The sequence below is a fragment of the Pyxicephalus adspersus genome, chromosome Z (genome assembly GCF_032062135.1).
Source record: "Pyxicephalus adspersus chromosome Z, UCB_Pads_2.0, whole genome shotgun sequence".
Taxonomy (NCBI): domain Eukaryota; kingdom Metazoa; phylum Chordata; class Amphibia; order Anura; family Pyxicephalidae; genus Pyxicephalus; species Pyxicephalus adspersus.
The window spans coordinates 9343660-9365558 of NC_092871.1; the positions used below are offsets into that span (position 1 = coordinate 9343660).

The 21899-nt window shown below is 39.2% G+C and overlaps 2 protein-coding genes across 3 annotated transcripts in view; both read right to left on the reverse strand.

Moving 5' to 3' along the window:
- Positions 1-812: 812 nt before the first annotated feature.
- On the reverse strand, positions 813-12485 carry LOC140343008 (uncharacterized). Of its 2 annotated transcripts, XM_072429439.1 has the most exons (5): positions 12106-12485; positions 9483-9564; positions 8004-8126; positions 7124-7231; positions 813-6320 (listed from the first exon to the last, which is right to left on the reverse strand). In XM_072429439.1, exons 2-5 carry the CDS (start codon positions 9511-9513, stop codon positions 5314-5316), a joined length of 1269 nt encoding a protein of 422 aa, XP_072285540.1. In that variant the 5' UTR covers positions 9514-9564; positions 12106-12485; the 3' UTR covers positions 813-5313. The 2 variants fall into 2 exon arrangements, with proteins under 2 accessions (XP_072285540.1, XP_072285539.1); XM_072429438.1 differs by lacking the exon at positions 12106-12485 and having other exon boundaries at positions 9483-10950.
- Positions 12486-14059: 1574 nt separating this feature from the next.
- Positions 14060-21899, reverse strand: part of LOC140343007 (uncharacterized) — a 12211-nt gene continuing 4371 nt past the window's right edge. The window contains exons 4-10 of the mRNA XM_072429437.1: positions 20964-21047; positions 19706-19774; positions 19522-19620; positions 18836-18946; positions 18078-18185; positions 17654-17752; positions 14060-16121 (exon numbers count right to left, since the gene is read on the reverse strand). Coding sequence (XP_072285538.1) covers positions 14218-16121; positions 17654-17752; positions 18078-18185; positions 18836-18946; positions 19522-19620; positions 19706-19774; positions 20964-21047 — 2474 coding nt within the window. The 3' untranslated portion in view covers positions 14060-14217. The remainder of the gene's footprint in view (positions 16122-17653; positions 17753-18077; positions 18186-18835; positions 18947-19521; positions 19621-19705; positions 19775-20963; positions 21048-21899) is intronic.

Genomic DNA, 21899 nt, shown 5'->3' on the forward strand with positions numbered 1-21899 from the left:
CTTACTTCACTAAAGCCCTGCTTGGTTGCAAATTTTTAAAGTGGCTCTTCCACTTGACCCATTAACTTTGGGATTTGGGACTACCACCTCCAACAGGACAATTAAGTGGTAAATGAGGGTAGAAAAGGCAAATATTGGTAGGTGTTGGTTACACTGTAAGGGGAAATTCCTTATCTTGATAGCACTAAGCCAATTATTGGTGCTAATTGGTTTAATGCAATTATTTTCTGTACAAATTGTGCAAGGATTTATTATTAGAGAAACCACAAAGCAAACAAGTCTATTGGTATAGCTTATTTTTTTTAAAAAGCATTTTGATAAAAAAGGCAAAAATACAGAAATGCTTTTTCTGTAATACACTTACAAGCCACTAAAACAAAAAAATAAAAACACACTCATCATATCACAGTAAAACTCAACATTAAAATGAAACAACAGTTGGGACATCAATAGGGGTAGTTTGTTAAAAACGAGAATCAGTATTCTTTTTTTTATTTTTTAAGCTGGGTGGTTGCTCCTGTATTGTGACCAAACTTTTTAGTAACCACCCTAAAACAGCCTGGTGGTAACAGAAAAGAGCTGGGTGGTACACCCACCTAAAAGGGGCTGGGGAGAACACTGAGAATCAAAACCACTAAATTAATGCCAGTTTTCTTCAAAACCATATTCGTTATGTGTGCCGCAACTGCAGGTTCTACCTCAACACAATGGGGAACGAACAAACCCTGAATAAAATGATATTATATAAACAAGCTGTCATACATTTATGCAGCCACATTGAAAATAAATGAATATATTGAACACCACTAAGAAACCTTTTTATACAACTTTATTACAGTGTTATCAAACTAATGGCTTTCAATGTGAATACCTAAAGGGTACCTGTCAAGGTAAAAAATACTGCAAGTGACTATGTCTAGGGCACTAGTGTTACCACACATATACAGTTCCTCAAATCATATACTACGCTCTTATATTGGTCGTTGAGGTGCGCTCAGTGAAGTGCGGTACCATGATGGGTATAGAGGACCTGAAAAAGTTGAAGCACCAGTATACTATATGACCAAATCTGTGACTTTCCGACCTCACAGGACATGGAATGCTAACAATACATTTAAGAACAATATACCTGTCCTTTGGGAGAAGTGTTAGCATGCTGACTATTGTGACCTACTAGACTAACTTGAAAACATTAAAGTGAACCTTTGTCTAAATCATTCATACTTATATAAAGTATTTAAATATACAGTTGAACATCAACTTTAAAACACGCTCCTGTTCACCTCTGTATCCATAAGCATTGTGAAACAACCACTTGTCGATGCAGGTTTCATTTTTTTTCTACACAGAGCAGAATCTTGGAGAACTGCCAGCCTTCTAACAACCAGCATCTGTTTCTAAACTGTTAGAAGCCAACCATTATGCTCTCTGAGGGTATAACTGATTAAATAGCAGCTAGAGAGGTCAGGGGGTTTTAAAATTCTTTTGCTGCATATTAATATAATAAAAAGTTTAATGTCCGTAATCTGGGCATAGGTGTACTTGAGGGCTCATCCACAACACTTGTGTTAACATGCTAAACACTGATTTGACTACAATGGCTTTTATTATTGGATTGTGCTGGGAAAAGTTTCATTATTTTTACAGCAGAACATATTTATGTTTGACCTATCATGTGTTAGAACACAAAAAATACACTTAGGGGACTTTAGAACAAAAAATCCTATTGGGCCTGTTGTTGTGTTGAAAGTACTTTGAGCAACACATCCCAGTGCTGGTGGTATCAACAAACCCATGGACTGATGAAGCAAATACACCACTGCCATGGTTTTAACTTAAAAACAGTTCCATTCTTCTTTACTTTTCATGGCTCCAAATCACTTTCCTGGTGGTGACTACAATGGAACACACCTGCACATGCTTGTATTCTCCACTAGGGGCCCCTATGACAACGCACAAACACAGTTGCCACCCTATTATGTGAAATGCCTCTATATATGAGGCATCATGGCGGAATCATCAGGTATTATGTTAATGAAAATCATGAAGATGGGAAAAATTCAGTTATGCAAATACATGAACGTGTTAGACGATTTTACTGAGTTTTAAATATCAATTCTTAATTTTAAATTGATTTCAATTATCTCTATACGAACAGTAACATAAAAATTTGCTCTCTACCTACCATTCAAGTAAAAGTACCTACCATTCATTGATAAATGATAAAAAGCGTTATATTTTACATAACTGTAAGAAAACCCGAACTATCGAAAGAGAGAAGTATCAGTCGGGGGGGTGCAGAGATGTTACTCAGTAGCTTGTTGGTTGGACTTTCGGAATCAGGCTAACTATTTCAATAGGAAGAGGTAGCTCTCAACATTAATATTTGATGAAAAAAAATATATTTATCAATGCTAACAAATGTAACAAAACAACTGAATATGATCAAACAGGAATTTCAAAAACATTAAAGATTCCATTTAAAAATCTAAATCAGGACAGTAAAATACAGTTTGCAAATACGTATTACTTGCCTTGCTCTATAGGCCTATACAGGCTCCTGAGGTATCAACTGTTCTGTTGTTGCCATGCAGGATCAGTAACTGTATATTGGGATTCCCCAGCTGTATTTGCAGAATGATGTACTGACAATTTTGTATTGACATATTAGCATTCCATAGACACAGCTAGATAAACAGTTCAGTGCTCAACCCAGAATTTTTTTTCAGCCGGGTGAGAAGAAATTGTAGGTGGGCAGCAACTCCTGTATTGTTATCCAAGTCTTCAGTAACCACCCAAAAACAGCCGGGTAGGTAGTGAGAAGTGCTGGGTGGTGCACCCAGCTAAAAGGGACTGGGGAGAACACTGCAGTTCCTGGTGGCAACAAACTGAAAAGTATATACAGATACATGTGTATAGAAAATCTTTAGCTATTCTCCCATGTTTCTCTTAAGGTCATTTTATTACCTATCATTAAGTATACAAGCTCTTTCAAAAGTAAAGAGATTCAAAAAAACTAATAAATTCATTAAAAATATATATAAAACATATTACAGAAAAGCATTGTTATTTTCATCCAGTAATAAACATCAGAGGTCCCCAACTTCTGGTATCTTGAGAAGAATGTTTGCGTTAGACAGGTGGGGTTTAAAGAGACCCTGTCAAGTATTGAAAACAGATCAAAACACCAATGTCTTGCAATAGAAGAGAATATGAGTATATCTGGTGTTTAGACCTCTGTGGTGACCCTCATGTCTCCTACATGTCCTCTATTCCTGGGCTGCAGTTTCTACAGCATTTGGCATTTCCAGGAGTGATCTCTGTGTCCCCTGATGCATGCTGTGGTTCAGTCCATGGACACTTTATCCTTACAGGAGATAACAGGGAGTGAACCGGAGGACTGAACCATATCATGCAGCAGGGGACACAGCCACATACCTAGATCTGTCAAATGACTAAGGGAAAATAGGCAGCTGAAATCCTGAAACAAAAGGGAAGGTAGGAGACACAAACTACTGAAAAGCAGAAAGTGTTTGGAAACTGACAGGTTCTCTGACTTCACTCAATAGAATAAAAGGCACTCAGTAAACTTTCCCTAAAAACAAAGCTATACATGATTCCCATACATAGTGGGGGTGCTTCTATAAAAATAAAACCACCAGATCCATAATATACTTGATCATCATTAACATGTAGGCTGCAAGTGAAGGGAGCATTCAGTAGCTGTGTTCAATAATCTTTTTTGTTTTAGCCCAACCCGTTCTGGCCCGATGATTCTTTCACGCATTCCTGCTAATTGCAACAGCTTGGACATAGGTCACTATCAGCCATGTCCTTATGAATAAACAATCCAGTTTACCTAGTTTATATCTACTGAATGGCTTTGTCCTTGCAGACTGCAAAAAGCATTAAGTAGCATTACTTGCCTTTCTGTTCCAAGACACATACACATAGGGAAATATAAAAATACAAAAACCAGAAGAGAAAGCTCTTCACTTCTGGTTTTTCTATTTTTACGTTAAATATTACAGGGCTTGGCAACAATTATGTTTGATAGAAAACTCTCTTTTTTTATTTACATGGGGACCTATTTACAAGGTTTCTGGTGATTAGATAATCAGAAAAGAGCTCAACATGTTTTTCTTTTTATGATGATCAGGGATTTATTGCTGTAACATAATTAACCTAAATTGTTGATAAGAAGCAGTATTTCCTGATCATTACTTTTTCTAGGATGAGCTAGGACTGGCTTTCTCAACATTTATGCCATGAAGAAAACCTTAAACTTAACTTTCAGATCTCAGGGAACCCGTGCTATATTTCCTTTATCCACAGCTAACAGTATAAATTAGTGTGGTGATCAGTGGGAAGAATTCCTCCTATCATGACTAGCATTTGGGAAGAATGTCATCCTTACACATAGCCAAAAAGATCATTGGTGTCTATTAACTAATGGCACAAACTGCTCCTTGTTCAAGGAACCCCTAGCAATAAAGAACCCCTACAAATTTTGCTCTAGTTCATCTAGCCACACAGCTTCTGAATTACTGAATTTGTAAGTGCCTGTCTGTTAGAACACACATAAGCACATCCCATAAGCGCATATATGCAACACATTTAGCTAATTTTGCCAAATTTGTATTCTAAATATAATGAAAACCCATTCCGCTGAAATGATTAGAAAATTACAAATAAAAGGCCGAACATTTGCCAGGGGAAACAAATGTATCTGGAGTGAGAGGTCTATTATATAACAATGATTATTTGTATATCTATATTTATGAATTCTATAGTCATGTGTGGGCAATATAAGAATGCAGTGTAGGGGAAAAAAGCCATAAGTCGGATTGTTCTATTAAAACAGCAATAGGTTTTAGACATTTATATAAAAACTTAAAATTTTAAAATGTAGTGGAGGTTTCCATTAAACTGATCATATCTGCATAGGAAAAAAATATCAGTCTTGTAAAAGAAGCAAAAGAAGCAATTTATTCCTCACCTTTCCAGTGTGTGGTGTGGTAAATATTTGCTCTTTTGCAGTGCTATTGCTATTCAACATTTCTGGGTGAGGCTGGGGTACCACACCCCAAAGTGTAACACACTACCCAACATACCGGGAAGTGTTAGATGGTAGTAGTAAGATCAGAATAACACCTGGAAAATATCAGAAATATTGTTTTCTCCTGCTCAGCTAAAAGCCATTTTGTTCATCTCTCTACCATGTACTTACACTAAACCCCTCCTGTAACCACAATGGGTCACAAGTAACTGGTTGGGGACCACTGATTAACAACCTGGTACACAGAGGATTCATCACAGAACAATGTATGTAGGCAGTTCATCGTTTGCCACGCACTGTACGATCTCCCCTTCTTTGCGGTGCGTTTCCCTGTGTCGTACAACATCAAATTCATTGGCAAAACATTTGCCGCATTCCGGGCAGTCAAAAGGTTTTTCACCAGAGTGTGTTTTTAGGTGGCGGGAGAGCGCCGATGTTTGGCGAAAGCACTTGCCACATTCTGGGCAGGGAAAAGGCCGTTCTCCAGTATGAGTACGGAGATGGCGAATCAAACAACCGTTGTACAAGAAGCATTTGCCGCACTGTCGGCATATATGGGGCCTCTCCATGCTGTGGCTCCGGATGTGCCGCTCACAGGTGGCCCTGATAGTAAACAATTTCTCGCACTCAGTGCAAGGATACAGGAGTTCCCCAGCATGGAGTCGAAGGTGCATCTCATAGTTTTCCCGCTTCTTGAATGATTTGTCGCATTGTGTACAAGGAATAAGCTGGTCTTTTGAGTGGATGGTTTTATGTCGATCCAAACGAGACTTGGTGCCAAATGATTTCCCGCACTCGGTGCACTCCCAGGAAGCCTCAGCGGTGTGCATTTTCATATGAACTTCAAGAGCGGACTGGGAATTAAAGAAATGTCCGCACACAGAACACACCTTCAGCTTCGCCTCCTTGTGATTAACAACGTGCTCCTCCAAATCACTTTTTTCATGAAAACATTCACCACAATCAGAGCAAACAAACAGCTCCTGCTTACTGTCAGCCAGGCGGTCCTCTAACACATTGACTAGACCTCTAGGTGGGTTTACAACCTCCACATCAGGCTTTTTATTATTAGTAGAAGACGTCCCAACTGCCTTATGAACTGAAGGTTTGGCCTGGTTAGAAGATCTGGTGACATTGTTCCCGCCAGTGGTAGTTTGGCTGTTAACCATGACCCTCTTTACGCACCAAACATTTACTTTTGTGTCTCCTGAAGGACCACAGCTGGTCTGTACTGGTGTGACAACATCTTCAATGATCCAGTCTGGAAAGGAAAAAAATAACAAATCTCTCTCAGGAGTAAATATCATGTGTATTGTGCCAGTTCCTGGCTTTGCCCCCTTCCAGATGAAATAGAAAAATGAGTGTGGGGGGCATATGACAGCCTAATATCTTAGTATGTAACTGTGCAAATATCAGGTCTTTGTGATTATTAAAATTGTTTTTTTCTTTTAGTGAGAAGCTGTGATGGCAGAGGCACAAGCAAGTTTCATGTCGTTGGAGTTACGGGCCGTTATGAAGTTTTTGTTTCTCCAGGGAAAGTCAGCAAAGGACATTCACACTTCCCCCCCAGTGTTTGTGACATGTCAGTGTGAATGTCCTTTGCTGGCTTTCCCTGGAGAAACAAAAACTTCATGACAGCCCGTAACTCCAATGACATGAAAAACTTGCTTGTGCCTCTGCCATCACAGCTTCTCACTAAAAGAAAAAACAGTTTTAAGAATCACATTATGTCTTTAAAAATTGAAATACATTATTGGTTAGGAAAGACAGGAATTATATATCCCACCACTGATCAGGGGGAACATGAAGCATACGTCCACCATTGGCCAAGAAGTACAGGAAGTATACATTCACATTTTATCAAGGGGACAGAAAGTTATATTCGCCATTGGTTAGAGAAGACATAAGTACACATCCACCATTGGTCAGAAGTATATACCAGCTATACTAAGCAATACCCCTAATTTCTGTAGAACACAGAGTAAATTTGAGGTGGATACAGCTATATGTGAGACACAGAAACACATGTTCAGAAGCCTTTGGTATAAAGAGGTTATTTCATACCATCTGGATTACGCGTATTGTTGGACTTGTTGGAGCTTGGGACCTCTTGTTGATTTCTGGGGCTGGTGACTGTATTCTTGTGGTTTTGTCCTTGTGTCCACTTCTCATCTGAAAAAAGACATCTGTACAATAAACAATTTTTCAAGGCTTTTTTTTTTATTACGAAATGCCTAAAAATATTTAAAGCATCCTGTGCAGTGCACACGTACTAGCTCCTTCCTGTTGGCGAATTGCCACTGCTGCAAGGGGACTGGCTTTGTGGTTGTGCTTTTTTTCCCGATTGTTGATTGATGACTCTGATCTGCCCCCTCCTATATAAAACTGATTTTTACGTCCTCTCTGCCTTGTACTGGCTGCAGACTACATGGTGAGGCTCCCATTTATATTGAAAAATTATGCAATAAAAAAATAAATTTTTAATGCAAATTATTAAAAAGGCCCCATGTGATTACCTCCATGACTGGATAGCTGGTAAGTGTGCTGGGAAATTTCTGTATTGCATTTGCCCTGAAATACCATGTGCGTCTTGTTTAAAAGGACACCTGCAACCATAGTGGCACAGTGTAAAGGGACACTCCTGGTAAAGGAAGAATTATTATACCTAAACTTTGTTTCTTTTAAAACCACATCTGCCTGGCAACTTTTAAGAATTCCCTGGTTGGGGTTCAACCGTTCAAGTACCTACTTCCCCATTCACTCAGGAGAAGTAAGAGGTTGAGCCATTTAACCAGGCTGGGTATATACACTAGAGAAGCATAGGAATAATCTGGAAAGAGAAGTATATGAAGTCTTCTCTAGGCAGGGTTGTCTGTGTACTTTGACAGACTAGGTATAAAAATTAAAGCGTGGGTGCTGACTTTGCTTTTAGCTGGCTACTGACCTTCATGTTTGATTTCTTCTTTACAAGTCACAAGATCATTTTCATCACAATCTTCGTCTTCATCGTCGTCCTCGTCATCATCATCAATTGTCACGACGATCTCAGAATCTGAATTTCCCTGACCTGTCAGATTATAAAGCGATGTTAAGGTGTCAGTTCTCGTATATTAATGCTTTCCTCATTCCAGAATTATAATAATCAGGAGAGTCCCAAAGACTTCCACGGGGTTGTCTCACAAGCATCTAATGTACTGGGAGGGAGCCATAGAAGTCTATGGGGACCATTGCGTGTGAATGGGTGTTCATAAGAAATAAGCAACCACACTCCAATGGGCCCCAGTGCTAAGCATTAGGCAAGATAGGAGCTGAGAGAAGGGAGAATTAGGCAGTGTACACACATACAATTTTTGTTGTTGGAAATGATCTATTATGTTCTATGGAAAGGGGAGTGTGTAATTAGGAGATAATCCTAATCCTTCCTCTCATAGTTTTTCAGGTTAAGCCCCCCCTCCCTATAATAAGCATATATTATCAAATCAAAGACAGAGAAAAGCTTTTTTTTATTTTTTTGCGGCAATTAGAAATTATATTGTAAGCTAAATTAATAGTAAATAACTCATATATACATACAATATATTATTGTGGTATTTCCTATTTATTTTCCATAGGATTCAGGACCAGTAAGTAGAAATAGTAATCATTCAACAGATAATGAAAAAAGAATACAGCTCCCGATGCGTTTCGCTGTTAGGCTTCTTCAGGGGACATGTGGAAAGCGTTTACCAGATGGGTATTTAAGGGATTTTTCATTAGGTAAAAAGTGAATGGTTTCCTTATTTGCATAGGGTCCAAAATGTCTAGTCATAGTGGATAAGAAAATAGATGTCTCATTCGGTGTGCCACACAGGAAGCAGCAAGAGGCAAATACCCACCTGGTCAATGCTCTCCATGCCTCCCCTGAAGAAGCCTATTGATAAAACGTAACAGTTTTTTTGGTTGTTCATGGATTGTCCTGACAGATCCATAAATGAAGTCAGGCTACTGCTGTACACATTTTTGCCCCAGATAAGCACATCCATTCATCACATGTACATACTCAAGATGAGACAAAGGTGAGTAGGGGGTATGTCAGACAAATGTTGTGTAAAAGTTTACATACCCTTCAAAAACTGGATACAATTAGTGTATATGAGAACAGTACAGTTTTGTAGATGTTTTGTAGTTTTATAAATGTGCAGATCTCACTATAAATTAGTGTGCAGAATCAAATGCATTTTATTGGCCTTACATCAGCAAAGCCCTCACATTGGCCTTGATTTATGAAAGCTCTCCAAGGCTGGAGAGGATACACTTTCAGCAAAGCAAGAATGCATCTGGTCCAGAATTCAAAACATTTGCTAGCAAAAAGCAAATTACTTTGAGAGCTTTAATGAATATACAGTGAGATCATGCTTTTTTTTTTAATTATTTTTTTTCTTACCTGAAGAACTGAGATGCCGGTAGTCCTCCATCTTCAAGTCTTTGTATAAACTACCCTGTACTTGCGCACCACTCAACAAACCCTAAAGAAAAAAATACAATAAACAATTAACCGCCAGTGTTTATATAGGTAGTGGAGGAAATGGGCGTTTGTATCCAATATATTCAGGACATCTCACTGTATCCATGTCCATTAATAAATGAAGAAACTAGCCCTGGCTTTACAGAAATCAAGGTTGCAGCATTTGTCATGAGGCCGTATTCAAACCCCGTGAGACACATTGGACACTTATCAGGCAATGGGATCATTACCCTGACCTCCTATAAGATAGCTTAGATCCCCCTAATGTACAACACAATACTAAATATTGTATAGCGCACACTGTATACAGTATGTACTTTCACCTCCCAGTGGTCTCAGCAATAAATTTATGGCACAGATGAGATTAGGATCTGCGCACTGCATTATGTGCATATATTTTATATGGCTATATTTTACTAAAACACGTGTACAATGTTTATATCAGATAATGAGGAAGTACAAATTATAGATTCTTAATAATGATCCCATGCAGTGTTCCCACCAGACTCTTTTAGCCAGGCGCACCACCCGGCACTTTTCAATAACCACGCGGCTTTTTGGGTGATTACTGATAAGTTGGGTGACAATACAGGGGCTGCCTGCCACCCGCCTACAGCTTCTTCCCACCCAGTTTAAAAAAATTCTGGGTTGAACACTATCATGTATGACATTTACCAGGCTATACCCTACTATAAAATCTATAAATCATACTCTGTATGCACATATTAATGCAATATGGGCAATCTCTGCTACTATTTATATATAAATTAGGCTGTAGCTAATATATCCATATTATATCTGGCTAGATTTACTATTAAATGTGTAGATCAGACTTTGTAGATTCACATTGCGCAATGATGAGGAAGTGATAGTGATATACTCTGCCAAGCTTACAGCCCAGATCAGCCACCCCAAGCAGCGTGAGAATATATAATATATCTGCCACTAAGTACTTTACAATGCAGAATCTCAAAAACTTTTTAACATAAGGGAATCCTTGAAATAACTTTCAGGTCATTAGGGACTCCTCCTATAATTTCGGTATCCACGGCTCACAGTATATTAGTGTGGTGATCAGTGGGAAGAATTCTTCTTACATTGCTGGCCAGTGGGAAGAATGTCACCCTTACAGATAGCCTAAAAGATAATTGGTGTCAGTTAAATTAAACTTAGCAATGTTTCATTGCTTAAGGAACCCCCAGCAATCTCTGCAGGACCCTGGTAGAGAAACAATCAGTAATTGTATGGAGGTGGCATTCACTGTAGAATGATAGTAAGGATCTAATATCTTGTGACACTCGGCTACATTTTATATTGTATAGATCAGACACAGAACAATGATGAGGAAGAACCACGGTTACATTTTACTTCTCTGTCACTGTTTATATACAGCTCAGTCCATACAACCAATGTATCGTAATGATAATGTGCCTGGCTGCACTGTATTGTATAACATACAGATCTGAACCTAGCAGCTAACATTCTCATTGCACAATGCAAATAATAATGGGCCTCATTTATAAAGACTCTCCAAAGATGGAGAGAATACACTTTCATCAATGAAGCCATGTTATCCAGCAAACCAGAATTTGCAAATTTTCTCCTCTAATGAAAAGGCTCCTTCTGCGCATGTCCGAGATGCTCTGCGCATGTCCGAGATGCTCTGGCATGCGTAGACGGCGCACCGAAGAGCCTCGATGTAGGCATCTCAGGAGGCTTTGTGCTCCCGTTCATTCTCAGTTGCCTAAGAGATCGAGAATTAAGGGGCAGTGCTGCACCCCCTTTTTAAAAAAGAAAAAATAAGTGTGTTGCACTTGATAAACAAACAATTTTTTACCTTACATAAAAGGGATGTCTACTCTTTTATGTAAAGTGAAGTTTCTGAGTTTAGGTACGCTTTAGGAAATCATTCCCAGTGATGAAGACGTAATAGTGATAGAATGTAACATTTTTTATATACATAGATCAGACCCCAGGCAATGTACTCTGTATATTATATTATAACATGTGCAGATCATACAATGTACATTGATCACATGGGGAGTACTGGTGATATATTCTAATGTTTTATCATTATTATATACAGATCAGATCGCAGGCTGTGTATGATGTATATTATATTATAACCCCTATTTAATGTACAGCGCTGCGCAATATGTTGGCGCTATATAAATCCTGTTTAATAATAATACCAACATGTACAGATCATACAATGTACATAGATCACATGGGGAAGTATTGGTGATACATTGTAACATTGTATCATTATTTATATACAGATCAGATCCCAGGCAGTGTACACAATGTCTGCACACTGACACACCTCTCAAGCAGCCCCATGCCCTGTATACAATGTACACACATCCCTGGCACTGTGCATGGCATGTTTATGTTGCACCACGATGGGGGAAGCTCCATTGATACACAAATCTCCCCCAGCCTCATTCACAGCCCCCACAGACCGGGCAGCCCTGTACAATCTCCCGCCACAAACACACACACAATGTCCCATCACATAGGGTGAATATTGTCGCTGCCATACCTGCTGCAAGCACTGATGAGGACTCCAGGCAGGAAGAGGGCGCCGATTGGCTCATTGTTCCCGTTCATTTTACGGCTGTTGGGCATTGTAGTTTACTGGAGGGAATACTAAATGAAAATACCCCGACTCGGACTACCAATCCCAGAAACACCCGCGCCACGCCTGGCCATGTGATTTTAAGCAGCCAATCAACACAGGCACTCGACTTACTTTTGGGGTTTAAATAAGAGGAATAAAGTTAGTTGGGTGAAGTGAAGGCGCATGAGGTTGGCGCTTCTTTGCTGCTGGACAATGCAGCTCCTCTTAGATTTATAGGTCACAAATCCTACAAAATCACCAAGAATTAGGGTACAGCCAGAGAGCCCATCACCAAAAATAGCTAAAAATTCAAGTAAAATAAATGCTTTTCCATTTATAAAATTTAAATCTATTTATAATACAGCAGCCTCGCCCCATTCATACCGGGGCTAAAAATAATAAAGTGAAGCACTCCGGCTATCGCCTGGGCCTCTCATTTCCTAAACTGGAGGTGAAGATTGCTTTAAAACTTCACATCACACATTACAGAATAATACAAGCAATGGAGGGAAGGTGAAAGAGGAAAGACTGAAAGTATGCAGCTTCTACAGCTCTCCTTAGAAAACCCATAAAAGCGCACCAAATTTTGTTCCATGGATACAGCCTGGGTTTTATTTGTAAAATATTTAAAGCGGAACTAAAAACAAAATCACACCTTTAATCCCACAGATCCCAAGTCCTGCGCTGTCCTCAAATTCACCTTCATCCAGGTGCAGTGGAAGCGCTGTCTGCCACCATATTCGCCCCTTTTTCTGGCATTGTCACCCGATCCCGCACTGCACAGGTGAGTAGGGGGAAAAAAACTGCGCCAACTCTCTGGAATGTTTTTCTTCGTCCTATTCATCTTGCTCCTACTTTCTGCGCCTTTAAAAGTGCGCTTAACCTACCCGTTCTTCTTCCCCACCTCCTAGATTGTAAGGTCTGCGGGACTGGGTGCTCTCCTCCTGTGTCACTGTCTGTATTTGTCTGTCATTTTCAACCCCTATTTAATGAGCTGCACTGTGTAATATGTTAGTGCTATATCATTACTGTATAATAATAATAAAAAAGATTCACTTAAAAGAGGAGGGTGGGAGCACATATACTTACCGTTGTCCTTTAAAGCAGCGGTCGCCAATCTTTTCGGTCCTGCGGACCACTCCTGACCGCGCATGTGTCCAGGGACACAGCCCATTTATGTCCCCAAGCCTGGATACTGTACTGGGGACGTGGTCTGCGACTCTGGCCGGTGTGTCCCCCCAGCAGGGTCCTTCTCCTGACCCCGCTTGGGGGTGCACCGGACAGACCTGCGGACCACGACAGCTACTTTGAAGGTTATTTTTTGTCCTCTTATTATTCATAATGCTTCCTCTTCCATATTTTTGGCACCGAATAAATATATACAGAATTGTATATTACCACTGCAAATATTTACCATTCATTCCAAATAAAAGTACTGGTGCTTGATGAATGACCAATAGGGCATTCATCACTGTCACATGGAGGTGGTATTTTTAAATTTATTGCTGAAGAATGATGGCAGGATTGATACTTTGAAGCTGCAAACCCACTCATGTGCAGGAAGCAGAACTGGCAAAACTTTTCTAGATCTGCCCTGACTCTGGAATGGTCTTCCTTGTCCTATTCGGCTTGCTCCTACTTTCTGCTCATTTTAAAGGAGCAGCCAAAACCCAAGGTCAACCTTACTTACCTGTCTTCTTCTGTCTCCTAAACCCTCACTACTTCCCACCATTTCATATCCCCCTTCCTACTGTGTGATACTTCCTCCACCGCTTAGATTGTAAGCTCTTCAGGGCAGGGTCTTCTCCTGTCTCACTATCTGTATCTGTCTGTCACTTTTATCTCTATTTAATGCAAAGCACTGTGTAATATGTTGGCACTATATAAATACTATTAATAATAATCAAATCCTTAGGTGAATAGAAATTATTCTGATTTTCAATTATTTTGATTGGGGCTTGTTATTAAAAACTTTTTAATACATAAAACAAAAACACAATAAAAAAAAAAAGATTTATATATCATAAAAACGTATTAGAGTTTTTTCACACATTTTTTCCTCCTCTGGTGTTTTAACATATAAGACCTTACTGAGAACTCCTTGCCACACCCCTCACAAGGGAAAGACTGATCTGTCCGATGAACTGCCTGGTGACGGGCAACATGGGACTGGCTGGTAAAACCTTTGCCACACAGTGGGCACTGAAAGGGCCTTTCACCCGTGTGAGTTCTAATGTGGCAATTGAGTGTGGACTTCTGCGCAAAACATTTCCCACAATGCTGACAGGTGAAAGGTTTCTCTCCTGTGTGGGTCCGTAGGTGCTTGACCAGGCAGCCTTTGAAGAGGAAGCCTTTCCCACATTGAGGACAGATGTGCTGACGCTCCTCTTGATTGAATTTCCAAGGTTCTTCATTTAAGGAGTTGTTGATGTCCTCATCAGACATCTCACTAAATGATTCAGCTGTGATGGATGAATCGCTAAGAGAGACATCTACGCATGGGCTTTCATTAAAAGAGGCATCTGTACTGAGCCTATTGCTAAGAGAGACATCTAGACTTGGCATCTCACTTAAGGAGACCCCTATTCTGGGCCTGTCACTAGGTGACACATATCTGATGGACTTATTACTTAGCGAGACCTCTTTACCTGGTGAGCTGTCCAATGATTTCTCTCTCACATAGCTTTCCCTAAGCAAATCATCTTTAATGGGCAGTGCACCTGTAACATCTTCCAAGGACTCCTCTTTAATGGATACATTTCTTGTAGACTTAAATAAATCATCATTAGCACGTGTCGTGGTCAACATGACTTCCCTGGTGGGTCTATCACCAAACAACATGTCTACAACTGGGATTTTTCCAACATCCCCACAAGTGCTATCATTAAACAAGGTATTGTTAGCGGGCTTATAGTTATCTGCCTCTCCAAAAAGCGCTGCTATCTTATCTCCACTGTCACACTTCAGTCGAGCCAATTGCTCGATTAATCTCTCCTTGGCATGAATCTTCATGTGCATCTCAAAATTGAATTTCTTGCCGAAACACTTCTGACACTCAATGCAAACAAAGGGCTTTTCATCTTCATGCAGCCGCCTGTGGTTGTTGAGACTGGAGCTTTGGGCAAACCGTCTCCCGCAGTAATCGCAGACAAATGGTTTTTCCCCCGTGTGAACACGCAAGTGTTTAATTAGGCAGCCATTGTAGAGGAACCTCTTGCCGCACTCTGGGCAGGCATGTGGACGCTCCATGGTGTGGGCTTTGATGTGTCTTTCACAGGCAGACTTTGATGGAAAAAGTTTTTCACAGAGCGTACATGGGTATAGCTCTTCTCCAGCATGAAGACGCAAGTGCATCTCAAAGTTCGACTGCTTGGCAAAACATTTACCGCACTGCGGGCAAGGAACAAGTCTGTCTCGTATATGAATAAGCTGGTGCCTGTCAAGACCCGACTTTGAGAAAAGGCATTTGCCACATTGATTGCACAGCCACTGCTTATCACCTTTGTGGGTTCTCATGTGGGACTCGAAGTCAGCCTGCCTGCCAAAACACTGACCACACTCATCGCATATGCAAATCTTGTCTTCCAGGTGTAGTAACACATGTCCCTCCAGAGCAGACTTGTCCGAAAACTGTTCTCCACATTCTGGACAAATCCAGTTGTTCTCATGGACTTTCTGATGCTCAAAGAATTCTGAGACACCTTCAAATGTTTCCGGACACACAGGGCAAGTGAAGCGCAAGTCTCTAGGAGTTATTTGGGTGTTATAGTGCTCTTTTAGGGATGGATTAGGATGCAAGGACTGCATGTGAGGAGAAAAGGAAGAACTATCATTGTGGTTGTTTGACGTCACCCTCTTCACAAACCAGTAGTTTACCTCTGCCTTGCCGGATGGGTCTTGTTGGGGCACTGGGGTGACAACATCTTCTACAATCCAGTCTGCAGAGAAAAAAAACACAAGTTAGCAATGTAATCTAAGAGCTGCTCATCACATGGCTTTTTCTCTTCTGTTACTTTCCCCCTCCTAACAGACAGATTAGCAAAGAGAATCAATTTATTTCCAGCAGAACTTTAAAAGAAGTTTATACTTAAAACAAAAATGTAAGCTGACATTTCTGTCTCATACAAATGCTGCTAGTGGCTTGGATGTCTAGGTTAATACTTTAAGATATCACCCTGGAACATGAATGTCAAAATTAAGTCATAACCTATAACCTGCATACCTTGTCTGAGGAGGAAAGTGATAAGCCATTTCCTCAGCATGATAGCCAAGAAACTAGTATATTGAACAGGGGCAGTCCCTATGATTCCCTCCCTTTAAGAAGAACTGAACCCTCAAAGCTTTGCCTATAAAAAGGCAGGCAAAGAACTAATGATTGGTCACCAGTATTGCCTGTGGTCTCCCGGAAGCTAATATTTTCCATTGCCCCCTTTTACACTGTCTCTGTGTGGAGGTGGAAATTTTGTAGATTCAGATAGATGCTCCATATAACATAGCAGTTGTTCACTTTTAAATTCCAGATCCACTTTAAAAGATAAGTGTAAATATCCCTTTTGCACCACCCACCCCCACTATTATGGTAACCAAGCTTCTCCTCTTCAGAAGCATACTTTCCTTGCATTTATACCTGCAGCCTTCCTCTGAAAGATCTTCAGACTGCATTGACTCTGTAGCTTCTTTTAAGGTTCCATGGGGCCATCTTTAAAGCATCTCTTGCCTAAGTAGACAGTCTTACAAAAACCATAAAGGAAGATACCAAGCAGTTGTGATGATATTGTTATTTGGAAGGCTGCTTTAAACCTTTCTAGCAGTGGGTAAGGTACCACTGCACTCATTACCAAGGTGTAGATGGCAGAGGCGCTGCATTAGAAATTAAAAAAAAAAATTTGGCCCAATGTCCATTTTTTGCAACTGTATGTTAGAAAAGTTTTAGTTGTGAGTAAAGTAGACCAAGTTTTACCTAAAAAGTATGATCCCCTAGACAAAACTGTGAGGGAGGAGTAAAAACAAAAAAAAAAAAATTATTATGCAGGAAAAATGCAGGAAAAAGAAAAACAGAAAGAGCAAGTATTTTAAATGCATACTTGCTATCTATTTTTGTTTTTCCATTTCCATTTTTTTTTTTTTTGCATTCGTTTCAAATGTGCCAATTAATTTGCTGGAAAATATCCTAGCTTCTTGTTCATCATAACCTCCTTTTTATTAGAGATTGTATTGTGTCTGAACTGGCTCAGCTCCTCCATCCATCCCCTCCCCTCCTGAGGATAATATAATGGTCAGATCACAAGGTTGGGACTACCTCAACTGCCAGAGTGGGGTCTCGGTTTAAAATGAGCAACAAATTAACCAAAAACAATTTCCTGTGCTACATATTGTAGATTATCTGTACACATTCACCTTCAATAAGTACAAGGATGCAAAATTACAGAAGACTATTGATCATTTTATTCAGTCTTTCAATCAGACTCACCTGATGAAACATTTTCTTCTTTTTTGAACTCTTCTTTAACTTTCACTTCTTTAGTCCAATCCAGCTTGTGTGTGATCTCTGGTTCCATACAGAAACAGTCTTAATTGAATAAAGAAAAAGTTAAATAATATTCATTAGGACTATAGCTTAGCAATAAATACATGTACACAGACATCAAAGGGTAACAAATCATGAAAGGGATCATCCACTCTGGAGTGCCAAACTACTCAGAAACAGCCCAGAGTTTATTAAAGCAATAGGTCGTCATGACAAATCAGAAACTAATAATTCTTTAGTGTTAGGAGAGGCAGAGCTTCCCGTTTACAACTAGTTTTATTATTTATCTTTAACATGTACATGAGTACACCTCCAGTAGTTAATGTTCACATGAGCCATGTTTATGATTATTCAAGAGGTACCATACCTGAAGATTCATCATCATCATCATCATCATCATCATAGTTAAGAGAATGTCTCATGCCTGATCTCTCGTCTGTTTCTGATAGACAGTCAGTACCCACAAACATACAATCTGCAAACAGAATAGATTGTTCATATTAACCTGTCCTGACAGCAATCTGAAAATATTTGTTCATAGCTGTGGCATTACACTACATTGAGATAGAAGTATTTGATCCCCTGGTAATTTTGTACGTTTGCGCTCTGACAAAGAAATGACCAGTCTATAATTGTAATGGTAGGTTTACTGTAGGTGTGAGAGACAGAATAAAAACAAAAGAACCCTCAAAAACCCAGTGTTGAAAAGTCGAAGTTTGATGTGCATTGTAATGAGTGAAAAAAGTATTTGCCCCTATTAATCAGTCTGGGGACTGGCTAGGCCACTACAGGACCTTGATGTGCTTCTTCTTGAGACACTCCTTTGCTGCCTTGGCTGTGTGTTTTGGGTCATTGTCATGCTGGAACACCCATCCACGACCCATTTTTAATGCCATGTTCATCCATATATCTTCCACTTCATTTAATACAAACAGGATGATCCCAATCTTTTGATCGCAGTATGTATTGCATCCTTTATATCAACATATAAAGACTTAGATTCACTTCTGCCCCACCTTCCCCGTTTGTAACGTCCCTTGTTTTTAGTTCAGATTGGCCAGTAATAGAAAAGGCAACAATCGGGTTTATCTTACAATTTACATGTCTATTTTCTTTGACACTAACCTGATGAATCATCATCATCATCATCATCATCAAAGTGTTCTGGATCGCTCAGACTTGTCTCCTTCTCTGCTTCAGCCACTGGGATATGCTCAGTCTTTACATACATACAGTCTGAATGTATAAAAGAGAACACATCACAACAAGAATAATGAAAAAGCAAGAAAATAAAGAGGAATATCTTGTGGTTTACACTCCCTAGACCTAACCAAACATTTACCTTGTGGAGAGCTTGGGTAACCCCCTCCACCAAAAAGGAAAGTTTTGTTTTCTTTTATCCTGGAGTTAAGTTTTAAATACTTCCAAGTTCCATTAAATATTTTCATTTTAAATGTGTCACAATGGGAAAACTATTTTCCTTAAAACTAACAACAATCAAAATATTTAAAAAAAAATTAGTAAAACATTGTAAGCTGTATGACAATAAAAATCTATCTATGTTGCCAAAAGTAACCCAAATTTGCCTTTTTTTATTTTGTTTTTTTTTTTACAAGATATTGCAGAATAAACCATGCTCATAGTGAAAATGTAAAACCCGCTCTGGTCTGTAAATCCTTCTGTGGATATAAATATACAAAAGCTGAAATTGTAAAATATTAAGTAAATGTTATACTGTTATATTGAACATATATGTTATATTGAACAAATAAAGAAAAAAAAAAAGGAGGTTTATTGTCCATATTACTAACCTGACCAATCACCATCCTCACATTTCCCAGGGCCCTTCACATGTGACTTTGTGTTTTGCTCTGGCTCAGAGTCAGAATCCATTTCCAGGTAGATGCAGTCTTTGCATAGGAAATGAGATATAGACCAATAAATAACAATATTTCTTTGATGATGAACAGGTTTATGGCTGCCGTATAATTGTACCTGATAACTCATCATCCGTCAGTAGCTCTGGCAGATTAGCTACCATTTCAGGCCTCACGATGATGCAAGCTGCAAATGTACAAATACAGAAAAAAAAAAACATGGGAATTAGGATTTATACCCTTTATTCTGTCTCTCCCCAAAATTCGATTCCCCTTGCAAAGAAGACATGAAATAATGTTTAAAATCAATAATAAAAATAACAATTTATGTGAGCACCTTTATTACCTTTTAAAATAAAAGTTTTTTTTTTAAGTTTTAGGGGAAAACTCCTATTCTTTTGTCTGCTACCACAGGGGTAAAGACTAAATGACAAACCCAGAGGCTCCTGGCATGCGTATGCAAGCTAAAGGGTAAAACAAAACCTTAATCTCCTCTGGTATCTTTGCAGAGAAGTTATTTTTTGTTAAAGATTTTATGAAAAGGAAGATCTTGGCAACTCTTTACTGTAAAGAACCTACAGGTGTTTCTAAGCCGTTAAAAAACATCTGGAACCCAACCTTATGGTCTTTGTTGTGTTCATCAATAAATGCCTTGTTAAAAACAAGAGGTCAGGGAAGACTTGTATTAAAGATCATAATAACTTGCTATCTATACATGAATTTTTTGTTTTCTCAGCACAGGTGCACTTTTAAAGCCCAACTAAGTCCAAAATCGTACATGTCACAATCCTAAAGCAATTTTGTTGATTGGTGTAACGACAACTAATATTTTTGGATCTGAACTTTGCATGCTTGTAACAGTGTACGTAATGAAACAACCAGGACCTCTAGTGATTTTCCGTTTCCTGTGAACAGATTGAGGTCGTAGGATCACCACTTCTAGATTACAATTTATCCCCCTCATGTACACACATAGGGCCTGATTTATTAAAGGATACACTTTCATCAATAAAGCTGGGTGATAGAACAAACCTGGAATAGATTTCTTCAACGTCATTTGCTATGAAATGTTTTGGACACTGGACCAGATTCATTCCAGGTTTGCTGGATAACCCAGTTTCACTGATGAAAGTGTATCCTCTGCAGCTTTGAAGAGAGTAAATCAGGCCCATTGTTTCTACTGTAAAGCAAGGATCTGGATAATGTATTCTAGCATGTATTTTTCTTCCACTTTGGGTGTCACATGATCACATCTGATTGACCCTCCAACTGCCTGAATCATGAAATAAAATAGCTGTAATGCACATTTGTCCCATGAAATGAAGAAATGACCATAGTTTCACTCTAGTGATTTAAATTAAACAATGGTGACTGACCCATAGGAGGCTCCTCCTCAGACCGCAGTGGACTCCTCACACTGGGCGCTTTAGATATCAGTTCCAGCTTTCGGCAGGCATTTTCTGAAACCAATAGAGATAAATGCAAAGAGCATTGTTCAAACAGAGATACCAATCCTTGCCTACAGCAATCACCTCTGGCAGTTTCATTTAATGAATGAAAAGGCCAGCTAACTAGCATTGGGTAGGACCCCTACAAATTGGGTAGGACCCCTACAAATTCTTCTTTAACAGCAATGGTAAATGCTGACTTTTTTCTAATCTTTATAACATGGAGGAAACTTAATTAAACTTTCAGGTATCAGGGAACACCTGCTAAGTATTTATTAAATCTACAGCTCACAAGACACAGCTGTGAACAGTAAGTTGCTGATTTAGGAATAACATGAGTAAGAAACAGTACCATATATACTCAAGTATAAAGTGATTTTCTGTCCTCAAAATGTAAAAGGAAGAGGGAGAGATATACCTACCGAGGTCATGCGATTTTATTTTTTTCTCCTATCATTCAATGTTTTAAAAATAACACACAACTGATGTATTTATTCAAATGATTTTATTGACATATTTATGGGTTACCGTTAGCAGTGATGGATTCATTTTGTGCTTTAGGTTTATACTCAAGTCAAAGCATTTTCCTGTATTGTCAGGTAAAATTTGAGTATATATTGTATACTTAAATTAGGCTCATAATTCCCTCAAAAAAAGATTGTGAAAATGTTTCTTCCCCAAAACACTGGTGGCCAGTTTAAAATTGATCCCTTATGTTGAACATTGGTTTTAAAAAGGTCCCCAGTATACTGGTGGAGGAAGGGAAGAATGGCTCCTTCAATGGTGGACAAGGAGAAGAATACTCCTTATATGGGCAGTCATGGGGTAGAACACGCCTTACGTTAGGGGTCAAGGGAAAGAATG

Coding starts and splice junctions, on each gene's coding strand:
- LOC140343008 (XM_072429439.1), bottom strand. CDS start 9,513: ATGGAGGACTACCGGCATCTCAGTTCTTCAG. Junction 8,127..9,482: donor CCGGCATCTCAGTTCTTCAG/GTAAGAAAAAAA, acceptor ATAATCTGACAG/GTCAGGGAAATTCAGATTCT. Junction 7,232..8,003: donor AGAAGAAATCAAACATGAAG/GTCAGTAGCCAG, acceptor GTCTTTTTTCAG/ATGAGAAGTGGACACAAGGA.